The 14,156-nt window shown below is 40.0% G+C and overlaps 1 protein-coding gene across 1 annotated transcript; it reads right to left on the bottom strand.

Annotated features, from left to right (window-relative positions):
• Positions 1–1,991: 1,991 nt before the first annotated feature.
• Positions 1,992–13,564, bottom strand: gosr2 (golgi SNAP receptor complex member 2). Its single transcript, XM_061905372.1, has 6 exons — positions 13,367–13,564; positions 13,183–13,247; positions 10,442–10,550; positions 10,246–10,378; positions 10,033–10,173; positions 1,992–2,438 (listed from the first exon to the last, which is right to left on the bottom strand). Exons 1-6 carry the CDS (start codon positions 13,393–13,395, stop codon positions 2,277–2,279), a joined length of 639 nt encoding a protein of 212 aa, XP_061761356.1. The 5' UTR covers positions 13,396–13,564; the 3' UTR covers positions 1,992–2,276.
• Positions 13,565–14,156: the final 592 nt, after the last annotated feature.

Raw genomic sequence — 14,156 nt, 5'->3', positions numbered from 1 at the left:
GTCCCCAAACTATGGCCCGCCAGCGTCCAAAAATCCGGCCCGTGGGAAGTCCCAAGTCAAAATATTTAGATTTGAATTTTTTTTTTAAATTTCAATTTTTTTTTTTTAAATCTGTCCTTTCTAATCCATTTTTATACTGCTTGTTACTCTCTGTGTCTCCTAGCCGCCCAGGCAAATATATATATGTATATATATACATATATCTACCGTATTTCCTTGAATTGCCGCTGGGGTGCTAATTAATTTAAAACCTCTTCTCATTCCGGCGTTTACCAAAGGCATGCGGTAAATTTAGGCCTGCGCTTATAAATTTGAGTGTGATGTAAGGATACCATCATGAAAAGCATACTTAATAAAAAAAAACATTATGGTCTTATCTTTACTTATAAATGAAGTCCATACGCAGCTCCTTCTGATCAAAAGCATCGATAACTTGTTTATAGAAGTCTTCCTTATCTTTCTTCAGTTTTGAAAGTCTCTCTGTCTCGATGGAGATCTTCCTTTATTACCTCCTGCTTTGAGTGAAAGTCCAGTTTAGAAAACTGTTTTATTATAGATATGTAATCCTCCATGTTAAAAGTGCAAGCGAGAGGAAAAAAGAAACGATCGCTGCTCAGTCTTGCTGCTTGTTGTCACTTCTTCTGCAGCCGAGTAGTCGCAAGAAGGATGACTAGCGCCCTCTACCACCAGGAGGCGGGAGTCATTTAATGACTCATATTTGACACACGCAGCTACGGTATATTAATAAAACATAGCTGTTTACTGTTCCTTTTAGCATATTCAATGGCTTGGACTTTAAATCCTACTGAATAGCTCTTAATCTTCTTCCCTTTATGCGATTTCAAATGATTGAAATCAGCCTCCTCCATTTTGAAAATGATGACAGGTGAAGTGTCACTCGTGACGTGACGAGTTTCACCCGGCGGAAATGCTAAGCATGCGCTAATTATTTAGCGAAACAAGTTTGACCCGGCAGTAATTTTAGGCAGGCGCATACTATATACCCGGCAGCAATTCAAGGAAATACGGTATATATATATATATATATATGTGTGTCGTCCGCTTTAATCGCATAATTACACAGTATTTTGGACATCTGTGTTGCTGAATCTTTTGCAGTTTGTTCAATTAATAATGGAGACAACAAAGACCACATGTCAACCGGCAGGTTTCGGTGAGAAAATGGTGGTAATAAGTCGGCTCTTACCGGAGACATCAGCGTAGCTTGCGTCTTCCTGCAGCAGCTGTCAAAAAGGCAGCTGCGACTTTCTTGGCTCCTCCATGGCTTCCATCAGAGACACCCCTCCGACTTTCAGGTATGACTTTATAATCTCACTAAAACACTAGTAACACAATAATCAGATAAGGGATTTTCCAGATTTATCCTAGTAAATGTGTCTAATAACATCTGAATCGCTCTCACTGCCCTCGCCTTTTTTTTTTCTTCTTTCTAGTGCTTCACTCTAACTTTCCTCATCCACACATCTTTCATCTTCGCTCAAATTAATGGGGAAAATGTCGCTTTCTCGGTCCGAATCGCTTTTGCTGCTGGCGGCTTTAATTGTAAACAATGTGAGGAGCTCTACAACCTGTGACGTCACGCGCACATCGTCTCCTACTTCCGGTACAGGCAAGGTTTTTTTATTAGCGAGCAAAAGTTGGGAACTTTATCGTCGATGTTCTCTAGTAAATCCTTTCAGCAAAAATATGGCAATATCGCGAAATGATCAAGTATGACACATAGAATGGACCTGCTATCCCCGTTTGAATAAGAAAATCTTTAAGATATTCAACACTCCTGGCAGCTAAAGTGGCCAGTGCACCGCCCTAATTTGTCCTGTTTCATGTGTCAGGTAAACGTGACGAATGAGGCCATATTTAAATCCCCTTCTTACTGTATGTGGAAATGCTAAAAGGATGCAATTTTGACACGTGTTTTCCATATTTAATAACTTTGAAGTTGAAGAAACTTCAAAATAAAACAAGACAGCCAATAAGAAACGTTTTATTGAAGAGAATTAAATCACTCACATAGTGAGACTAGAGCCAACTGTAAATCCGGACAGGGTACAATTACAATTGATATATTTATCCACTGCTGATGTCAACAAAACATTTAAAATTCAAACCATTTTTACGGCCACAGTGTTACAAGTAAACCGTTTCTCTGGCTAAAAAGTCCAAAAACAATGTAAGCTTCACATGTGGTCAAATACTGTCATGAAGGTGCGTCCAGATGAGAAAAGTAGACCGGGATAAAAGTTGGAAGTGTGATATCAGGCCAGGTATCGCACCACCAGGAACATGACGACACAGGTGAGCAGCATGCCTCCCACCATGATCAACTTGTCCTGAGTGGCTCGTCTCTCGATGAGTCTCATCACCGTGTTGGACAGTCCCAGCATGTTGGCCAAGTCCAGCATCTTCTTGTGGGTTCCCTGCCGGCCAACCAGAGAAGACGCCATCGTCGTTATTCATCCTGCTCCCAATGACTTTCTCACCGCCTGACAAGCCGTGACGAGGACGCCCGGGGGGGGCAAAAAAAAAAAAAACCGGGAAGATGATCTCCTCGCCCGTCTTTGCCGAGACACGCCGACAATGTTGCCGTTGTGATCCACGCCAGACAGCAGGTCAGGGAGAGTCTTCCATTTTTTTTAATGACTCCATCAATGCACTTTGTATCTTTCTTTCCACTACGGTGTCCTAGTTTGGGGCGGAGCTAGACACAACACTGTCGGGTGATTGGTGGGGGGAGAATGGTCACTTTAACTCAGGGGTCACCAACGCGGTGCCGATAAGGACCAGATGAGTCGCCCGCTGACCTTTTCTAAAAATAGCTCAAATAGCAGCACTTACCAGTGAGCTGCCTCTATTTTTTTAAATTGTATTTATTTACTAGCAAACTGGTCTCGCTTTGCTTGACATTTTTCATTCTAAGAGAGACAAAACTCAAACAGAATTTGAAAATCCCAGAAAATATTTGAAAGACTCGGTCTTCACTTGTTTAAATAAATTCATCTATCTGTCTATCTGTGTTTGCCCTGAAATGAGGTGGCGACTTGTCCAGGGTGTACCCCGCCTTCCGCCCGATTGTTATCTGTCTATCTGTGTTTGCCCTGAAATGAGGTGGCGACTTGTCCAGGGTGTACCCCGCCTTCCGCCCGATTGTAGCTGAGATAGGCGCCAGCGCCCCCCGCGACCCCAAAAGGGAATAAGCGGTAGGAAATGGATGGCATTTATTTTTTTACTTTGCTTCTTATAACTTTCAGAAAGACAATTTTAGAGGAAAAATACAACCTTAAATATGATTTTAGGATTTTTAAACACATATACCTTTTTACCTTTTAAATTCATTCCTCTTCTTTCCTGACAATTTAAATCAATGTTCAAGTATTTTATTTTTTTTTATTGTAAAAAATAATAAATAAATTAAATTTAATTCTTCATTTTAGCTTCTGTTTTTTTGACAAAAAATATTTGTGATATATTTCTTCCAACTTATGATTAAAATTCAGAAAAATTATTGTGGCAAATCTACAAAATCTGTAGAATCAAATTTAAATCTTATTTCAAAGTCTTTTGAATTTTTTTTTACATTTTTGTTCTGGAAAATCTAGAAGAAATAATGATTTGTCTTTGTTAGAAATATAGCTTGGTCCAATTTGTTATATATTCTAACAAAGTGCAGATTGGATTTTAACCTCTTTAAAACTTGTCATCAAAATTCTAAAATTAATCTTAATCAGGAAAAATTACTAACGATGTTCCATAAATTATTTTTTCAAAAAGATTCAAATTAGCTAGTTTTTCTCTTCATTTTTTTGGTTGAATTTTGAATTTTAAAGAGTCAGAATTGAAGATAAACTATGTTTCAAAATTTAATTTTCATTTTTTGGGGGTTTCCTCCTTTTTTAAACCGTTCAATTAAGTGTTTTTTTCATCATTTATTCTCTACAAAAAACCTTCCATAAAAGGAAAAAAAAATGTAAGATGGAATGACAGACAGAAATACCCATTTTTTAATATATATAGATTTATTTATTAAAGATAAATTGAGCAAATTGGCTATTTCTGGCAATTTATTTAAGTGTGTATCAAACTGGTAGCCCTTCGCATTAATCAGTACCCAAGAAGTAGCTCTTGGTTTCAAAAGGGTTGATGATATTCAACTAACGACCATTTAGATCAGACCTGGGCAAATTAAGGCCCGGCAAGCATTTCAATCTGGCCCGCCTGACATTCCTAAATATTTTTTTCAGATCTTCAAGATGGAAAGTGTAGCTGCCATTATGATATGCAGTGATGTTTTCTAATGACCGTAAGTCTTGAACTATAGAAAGTATTTCAATGGTTGGAATCTGTGGTTTTGAACTATGTACTAGTTACTATGGTTATCTTAATTAGTTAGTATGGTCATCTAATCAGTTACTATGGTAATCTAAGTCAGGGCAGCTCAGACGAGGCCCCAAGCAGTGTCTCCACAGTGTTTTACAGAGCAGGTGTCAGGGACAGACGCGGAAGGAGATTTTTACAACAAAGTTCCAAAACTTAGTGATATATCAGATTGTAGGTGTTTTTTTTATTTGGCCTTTACGTTCATATTTTGCTGTATTTCTTGCATTTTTGTTGCGTTTCGCTTGATTGTAAAATACATCAATGGAGAGGGGGTGTGACGTTCATATGTTGTCAATATTCAGTGTTTTATCCTTCATAGATAATATTGTAAATACCACATTATTTATTTTCATGTACATTCTGGGTGTCTAATTAATCCATCCATCCATCCATCTTCTACTGCTTATTCCCTTTTAGGGTCACTGGTGCCTATTTCAGTGAAAAAAAATTAAATTCCATTCCGTTTTTCAAGGCAAGTCTGTCTGAAAGTTTTTTTTAGCATTTAATCAGATATTATTGTGAGGTTTTGTATTAGTGTTCCTACAAATAGATATGCCCGCCCCCAGACACATTTTTTTCTCTAAATTTGGCCCCCCGAGGCAAAATAATTGCCCAGGCCTGATTCAGATAGTCGACAGCTATCTTAACGATGAGTCGACTAATCAGATAACAAAGCCTACACATATTTAATGGCTCTAATTTTTGCATTGACTTCTAAATGCAGCTTAAGTTATTTTAGGTATGTGCCTGTGAACAACAAAGATGACTAATTCATTCATAAATATTTGTTTATACTGTAACTGTGCTGCTCATTCAGCTGTTACAAAAAATGAAATGACCCATAAAATGTTGTCCATTTAACGAAAAAGAAAGGCAAAGAAACAAACTTTATGTATTTAAAAACAGTTAAAATAGCAGCAATAAAAAAAGACTACAAAACACATAATCTAACTTCCTCAGAAAGACAAGACTATTGATTAACTATTGGCAGTTTTAGCACTCCAATACAGTGGTCCCCAGAAGAATTTTTTATTCATTTTTATTAAAAAAAAAATAAAAAAATAAAATATATATATATATATATATATATATATATATATATACATATATATATATATTTTTTTTTTTAATTAAATCAACAGAAAGAACACAATATACACTTACAATTAGTGCACCAAAGACAAAAAACTCCCTTTTTCATGACAAAAACGTCCCTTTTTCATGACAAAAAAAAAAAAAAAAAAAGGATCTCCCCCCGCGCCGGGCCGCGGGACAAATTATTAAGCGTTGACCGGTCCGCGGATACAAAAAGGTTGGGGACCACTGGTCTAATAGACTCAATGTGCAGAATTGTATCTTTGAATAATTCTTCAAATGTTAGATATTTAATAGATTGTATGTGTAATCTTATAATACCTCCACATTGGTGACTATCAGTCTCTCTCTTTGTGTATTTTGCGTTAATTAGTGCCTTTTTTCGGCACTGCAAATTAAGTAAGTGCCAATGATTGTCACACACACACACTAGGTGTGGCAAAATTATTCTCTGTATTTGACCCATTACCCTTGATCACCCCCTGGGAAGTGAGGGGAGCAGTGAGCAGAAGACAAGAGGAAGCGGCGCATACCTTTGGAGTTGGCAGAGTTGTTTAGAAGCGACATCGAGGAAGAAGATTTCATGGGATTTATCGATTAGGAGTGACAGATTGTTTGGTAATGTTCGATATGTTATAGTTATTTGTATGACTCTTACCATAATATGTTACGTTAACATACCAGGCACCTTCTCAGTTGGTTATTTATGCCTCATATAACGTACACTTATTCAGCCTGTTGTTCACTATTCTTTATTTATTTTAAATTGCCTTTCAAATGTCTGCTCTTGGTGTTGGATTTTATCAAATAAATTTCCTCCAAAAATGCGACTTATATGTTTTTTTACCTACTTTATTATGCATTTTCGGCCGGTGCGACGTATACTCCGGAGCGATTTATAATCCGAAAAATACGGTAATCAGAGCAAAGGGTGGCTATTTTAAAGAAAGTAGAATATAAAACATGTTTTTAGTAATTTCACACGTGTTCTTTCATAGTTGTGATGCCTTCAGTGACCATCTACAATGTAAATAGTCATGAAAATAAAGAAAACACATTGAATGAGGAGAAGGTGTGTACACACTTTTGGCCTGTACTGTAGACCAAGTTTACTTGGCTGACTTTGGCTAAAATGATAGTTTAAGTTATTTTTATTTTTCAACTTTGTCTCACACTTGTAAAACACAAAGTAGAAGCTCACAATCTGTGTCCTCCCTCTAAACCAGTGGTTCTCAAAAGGGGGTACGTGTACCCCTCGGGGTAATTGAAGGTATACCAAGGGGTATGTGAGATTTTTTTTTAATATTCTAAAAATAGCAACAATTCTAAAATCCTTTATAAATATATTTATTGAATAATACTTCAACAAAATATGAATGTAAGTTCATAAACTGTGAAAAGAAATGCAACAATGCAATATTCAGTGTTGACAGCTAGATTTTTTGTGGACATGTTCCATAAATATTGATGTTAAAGATTTATTTTTTTGTGAAGAAATGTTTAGATTTAAGTTGATGAATCCAGATGGATCTCTATTACAATCCCCAAAGAGAGCACTTTAAGTTGATGATTACTTCTATGTGTAGAAATCTTTATTTATAACTGAATCACTTGTTTATTTTTCAACAAGTTTTTAGTTATTTTTATCTTTTTTTCCAAATAGTTCAAGAAAGACCACTACAAATGAGCAACATTTTGCACTGTTTTACAATTTAATAAATCAGTAACTGATGACATAGTGCTGTATTTTACTACTTTATCTCTTTTTTCAACCAAAAATGCTTTGCTCTGATTAGGGAGTACTTGAATTAAAAAAATGTTCACAGGGGGTACATCACTGAAAAAAGCTTGAGAACCACTGCTCTAAACGTCCGACATCATACCTCTGCTTTAAATGCGGGTGTACCACAGATGTACTACCATTACGCCCTCATATCGGTAGGTTGTGAGTTCAAACCCCGGCCGAGTCATACCAAAGACTATAAAAATGGGACTCATTACCTCCCTGCTTGGCACTCAGCTTCAAAGGTTGGAATTGGGGGTTAAATCACCAAAAATGATTCCCGGGCGCGGCCACCGCTGCTGCCCACTGCTCCCCTCACCTCCCCGGGGTTGATCAAGGGTGATGGGTCAAATGCAGAGAATAATTTCGCCACACCAAGAGTGTGTGTGACAATCTTTGGTACTTTAACTTTAAAAAAAACAACAAGGTCTGCTTTGCAAAATGAGCAAAGTATTTATGTTTTTACACAAGAATAGGAGGAAATGTTCTCACACTTTAAATGTTTTCACTGGCCATGTTTTAGCGAGCGGCGGTGCAGACCCGCTTCCGCCTGGAAAAACAGGAGTGATGACGTCACCACCACTGTCGGTGACAAATTTTATTTGCACCCCTGTGTGCGGTGTTCTGTAGGGGGCGCTGTGCGTCCACACCCGTATGCAAAATATATGGAAATTGCAGCATGGAGTAGTTTTGTGTTGGTGAGGGGTCCTGCCCTAGGGGCCATTGAAGTTAGAACCACATCGCAGTAGGGCCACATGGCCTAATATTTATATTATTTGGCATATAAATAATAGAAGCTTTTCCAAAATTGTTAAAAAGGTTCCTAATTTGGCAGCTGATGTATTCAGTAACATATCCTATCTTTTCCCTTTGTATTATTATTATTATTTATTGTTAATATCTGCTTACTTTCATGATTCTATCTACACTTCTGTTCAATTATAATAAACTTGTATCCTTCTGTTTGAAAACTTTACATTAGTTTTGAGCAATACTAAAAATGTGGGTATCGATCCGATCGATACCAAGTAGTCGCAGGGGCAGTAATGGCCATACCAATGCTGATACTTTTACATTTTTATGCATCCATAAGTCATTAAAATATTTTTTTTAATCACAACTGTTAGCCAAAAAAACACGGAATGGATTTGTAACAATATCAATATAAAAATGATTTCCACCTTTTATATATAAAAAGTATAATAAAGAGTGCAAAATAACAACTAAACATCAGCAAAATAACACTATAATACCGGGTATTAGTTTTGTAAACGAAAAAATCCGATAATACAACAATTTTTTGATGTAATTACTGTAGTATCAATCATTAACTGATAATGTAATGCTGTCTATCTGTGTTGGCCCTGTGATGAGACAGCGACTTGTCCAAGGTGTACACCGCCTTCCGCCCCAATGCAACTGAGATAGGCTCCAGTACCCCCCGCGACCCCAAAAGGGACAAGCGGTAGAAAAAAAGAATGGATGGATGGATACTTGGTATCGTTACTGTCAATCTTTGTATCGATCTGCCCACCCTTTTACATTCAAGACCTCTAACTTATCATTAGGGGTGCACAAAAAAATGGTCTTACATCAAGACTGTGACTTTTATTCATCCCAATTTTAAATCGATTCAGAATTTTCTAAAATCTATACAACCTATATCTATAAATAATATATTTAACCCTGTAACCGTTTTGAAAAACAAAAATCATTGTAATTATCATACCAAATAACAAATTGCAAGAACCGGTTTGAATCAAAAATCGATGCTGAATCGAATCATCGCCCAAGGAATCAGATCGAATCCTTAACTTCTCTAAAATAAGTAAAAACTACTATTGGCTCTGAATTAATTCCTTTGGGTTTTGTTATTAAGTCATCCTGTGACCAAATACTTATTTCCTGAGTTTGTAAACAATAACAAAAACGAAAAAATAAAAATAAAATTGTGATAATCTGCTCAGTGGCCTAGTGGATAGAGTGTCCGCCCTGAGATGGGTAGGTTGTGAGTTCAAACCCCGGCCGAGTCATACCAAAGACTATAAAAATGGGACCCATTACCTCCCTGCTTGGCACTCAGCATCAAGGGTTGGAATTGGGGTTTAAATCACCAAAAATGATTCCCGAGTGCGGCCGCTGCTGTTGCTCACTGCTCCCCTCACCTCTCAGTGGGTGATCAAGGGTGATGGGTCAAATGCAGAGATAGTCACACACAACTAGTGTGGGTGTGACTATCATTTAACTTAACTTAGCTATGCTTTTCTCTATCCACCTGCAGTGTGTAACGTAGCTTCTTTAGCTAGTCCTCGTCCTCCAGTGATAATACTACTTGCAAGAAAAATTGTTTACTTGTCGCCATGGAGGCGAGGATAGCGGACTTAAACGTGGCTCTGCTATCTGGAGGATACCCCCCGCGACCCCAAAAGGGACAAGCGGTAGAAAATGGATGGATGGAAGCATAAAAATGGCTAAATATCGATACTACAGTAGTAATGGAGGAGAGCAAACAAATCAGAGGGCCCTCTTCAGTATCATGGCCACTGATTGGCTCAGCCTCAGACAGTATGACTATATTGGATTAATAGAGTGTAAAGCTGCTATTTCATGTGCAGAAGGCTCTCATAATGTAAAAAAAAAAGCATTTCAACAGGTTTTTATGCCCGATCTAGGAAAATATTTGATTTAGAACGAATACTTAATGTCTGAAACTAATTATAAATGGTGAATATAAAGGTTATCGGTATCGTGACGCCCACCTTCAGCGTAGATCTCTGGTCCCTCAGACCGTTGAGGATGTTGCTGCCGCTGCCCAGCAGGTCGTCCATGCCTTGGTGGGCGTTGTGCAAGTTGGAGTTGAGCTGCAGCGTGTCGTCGATGGGGATGGATGTGTCTGCATCCTGCGGGAGCAACAAGACATTTTAGCTCACCGCTGCCCATGAGGGGGAGGTCTCACTCTTCACCGCACTGACGTTGGTGGTGAAGGTTCTGCTCATGAGTTCCTCTCGCTCCCTCTCCTGGGCCTCTCGGGTATAGCGTCTGTGCTGGAAGTTCTGCAGGGCTGTGCGCAGGTGCTGCACGTCGTACTTGAGCTGGTCCACGCGCCTGCGGGCAGCACGTGGGTGAGAGGGGCGCTAAGCGGCGGGACTTTTTGTGCTCGCCACTTACAGTTTAGCGTTCTGGCGGCGGTTGGGCGGCTCCTTGCTGGCCAGGATCTCCAGGCGCTCTAAATGGTTGAAAATCTGGTCGATTCGGGCCTGGAGTTCGTTCTCTAACACTTTGTGGAGAGTGCGGAAAAAAACAAAAGGAAAATCAGACATATTTTATATTAGAGTAAGCAAAATATTACTACAGTAGAACCTTTCATTTCTCTCTACTCTGTATTTAGAATCATTTCCTCCCCATTGGACTGGACGAAAATAGAAATAATCTGTTTCAGGGTCAAACTGGGTCCACCATAAAGTCATCGTTAACTGCACGGGGCAGCTCATTTTTTTAACAGCCTGCTGCACATTCTAAAAAGATAGATAGATAAGATAGTACTTTATTGATTCCTTCAGGAGAGTTCCCTCAGAAAAATTTAAATTCCAGCAGCAGTGTACAGAATTGAGATCGAATTTAAAAAGTAAACAATGGAGGTATAAATGGAAACAAAATAGAAAAATATTACAATAAGAATAAAAATAAAAAGCAACAATGAGAATAAAAATATAACCGTAAAATAAGAATATTTTTATTCTCATTGTTGCTTTTTATTTTTTTTATCTATTGTAAAAAAAAAAAGCAACAATGACAATAAAATGTGATATAAAAGAGCAAACGGGTGAAATGTAACAAGAAGAAGTTGCAGTGTTGACTCTAATAACACAGTGTTGCCATGCAAGCTATTTTTTCTTCAAATCCGTATTTGCTAAAAATAAAATAAAAAAAATTAAATCAATGTTGTTTTGAATCTTATGAGGGACCAATTACTTCACGTCAAATATTCCACTTTGAAATATTTTTGGGGGAAATAGTGCCTACTTTTTGTGTTTGCCATTGGACAAAAAGGGCATAAAACTCATACAAAAAACAAAATGACGGATAACGATCTGAAATTGATCAAAGGTGCCAAAAAAATTTGCTTTTCCCGGGGGATCCCGAGGCGTTCCCATGCCAGCCGGGAGACATAGTCTTCCCAACGTGTCCTGGGTCTTCCCCGTGGCATCCCACCGGTTGGATGTGCCCTAAACACTTCCCTAGGGAGGCGTTCGGGTGGCATCCTGACCAGATGCCCAAGCCACCTCATCTGGCTCCTCTCCATGTGGAGGAGCAGCGGCTTTACTTTGAGCTCCTCCCGGATAACAGAGCTTCTCACCCTATCTCTAAGGGAGAGCCTCACCACACGGCGGAGGAAACTCATTTCGGCCGCTTGTACCCGTGATCTTATCCTTTCGGTCATGACCCAAAGCTCATGACCATAGGTGAGGATGGGAACGTAGATCGGCCGGTAAATTGAGAGCTTTGCCTTCCGGCTCAGCTCCTTCTTCACCACAACGGATCGGTACAACGTCCGCATTACTGAAGACGCCGCACAGATCCGCCTGTCGATCTCACGATCCACTCTCCCTCACTCGTGAACAAGACTCCTAGGTACTTGAACTCCTCCACTTGGGACAGGGTCTCCTCCCCAACCCGGAGATGGCACGCGAATGTGAGAATCGCGATTCGTATTCAAATCGATTTTTCCCCCACACCCCTTTGAGTTCCTTAGAAAAAAGGTAGAAAAGCGCTATACAAGTATAACTCATTTACCATGAGCAAAATACCAAGAAAAAAAATGATGGAATCTTCTGAGTTGCTCAGCTCAAATAAAGTGGTGTCATGCACGGTGGTTGAAAATATCCATCCATCTTCTTCCGCTTATCCGAGGTCGGGTCACGGGGGCAACAACCTAAGCAGGGAAACCCAGACTTCCCTTTCCCCAGCCACTTCGTATAGCTCTTCCCGGGGGATCCCGAGGCGTTCCCACGCCAGCCGGGAGACATAGTCTTCCCAACGTGTCCTGGGTCTTCCCCGTGGCCTCCTACTGGTTGGACGTGCCCTAAACACCTCCCTAGGGAGGCGTTCGGGTGGCATCCTGACCAGATGCCCGAACCACCTCATCTGGCTCCTCTCGATGTGAAGGAGCAGCGGCCTTACTTTGACTTCCTCCTGGATGGCAGAGCTTCTCACCCTATCTCTAAGGGAGAGCCCCGCCACACGGCGGAGGAAACTCATTCCGGCCGCTTGTACCCGTGATCTTGTCCTTTCGGTCATGACCATAGGTGAGGATGGGAACGTAGATCGACCGGTAAATTGAGAGCTTTGCCTTCCGGCTCAGCTCCTTCTTCACCACAACGGATCAGTACAACGTCCGCATTACTGAAGACGCCGCACCGATCCGCCTGTCGATCTCACCATCCACTCTTCCCTCACTCGTGAACAAGACTCCTAGGTACTTGAACTCCTCCACTTGGGGCAGGGTCTCCTCCCCAACCCGGAGATGGCATTCCACCCTTTTATGCGCAACTTAAAAAAATAAAAAATAAACTAAACATTTTAGCTGCAGGGAGTACGGTCCTACAGTACTTCCCAGCATTATCTCAGGGACGCACTCCCATGCTTGTCCCAGCTGCTTCCTGTCCTGGCACCAGCTGCTGGGCCCCCCCAAAAAACACAGCCATTAGACCCTAAACAATCAAGCAGGAGGGGAGGACAACATCCCCTCCCGCTCTGCCTCATCTGGACGTGGAAGACATAACAAGAAGTGTGCAGAGAATTGACGTTCAGTAATTAGCAGGGGACACAGGAAGGAAGACATGGCCACAGCATTAGGTACACCAGCATGAGCTAATGGGTCGCGTCATGATCAGCAAAGTGTCGCTCACAGTGTACGGACTGGCGTTCGGTCCTCTCCAGGTTGCCCATCAGCGACTGCACCTCCTGGATGTGCCTGGTTGAACATATATAATATATATTTAATATATATATATATATATAACACACCTTGTAGTTAGGGGCTAGCTTAGTAGCGAACTAGCAAAAAAAGAGTCGCCAACAATAAACACTCACTTGTTAGTCTGGTGGTAAAGCGACTCCATTTCCGGCAGCGTCTAAGTATCCGTATGTCGTCTCTTCGCCTTTTTTTTTTTTTAAATTGTATTATTCTAAAATGGGTTAATGGCGAAATGCTAGCACAAGGCAAGCGGACGAGGAATGCAACACGTCATCAGATGCTAAGCGTTTGTGTACGGAAGTAGGGAAGCGGAAGCGAAGCGGCGGAAGTGTCGTGACGTCACAGCAAGGCGGGAAAGTTGAGAAGTTAGCTTATTTTCCTACGCTTTTTTTCTTCTTCTTGTTCTCGCCGGCATTTTTGAAAATGCCGTTGTCCGTATCTTTATGTCGTCTCTTCTCCTTTTTTTAATTAAAGTATTCTAAACTGGTTAATTGCGCTAAACTTATTCGACGCTAAGCGTTTGTGTACGGAAGTAGGAAAGCGGAAGTGAAACGGCGGAAAAGACGTAGAAGCGGAAGTGACGTGACGTCACAGCAAAGCGGGAATTTTCTTCTTTTTGCGCCATTTTTAAAAGGCCATTACAGTTTTTTTCTTGCCTGACGTGTAAGTGTCTGTTGTGAATATGTTTTAAGATGTAGTACAAGCTGAATAGGTGTCCCAAATATGACAGAGAAGAATCCAGGTAATTTCCTACTGCTAAATCAGCAGGAAATACTGATGTGACATGTCCTTGGGCTAGCTTTCGTGTAATAATAAGACGTTGCTCTTTTCGCAGATTAAGTGTCAAAAATATTTCCTACTCCGCCTTCCTTTTTTTGGCACTCGATGATTCTACATTGAGGTAAG

This window comes from Nerophis ophidion, linkage group LG07, assembly GCF_033978795.1.
Source record: "Nerophis ophidion isolate RoL-2023_Sa linkage group LG07, RoL_Noph_v1.0, whole genome shotgun sequence".
NCBI classification, from domain to species: Eukaryota; Metazoa; Chordata; class Actinopteri; order Syngnathiformes; family Syngnathidae; genus Nerophis; species Nerophis ophidion.
This window is presented reverse-complemented; position numbering and strand designations above follow the sequence as displayed.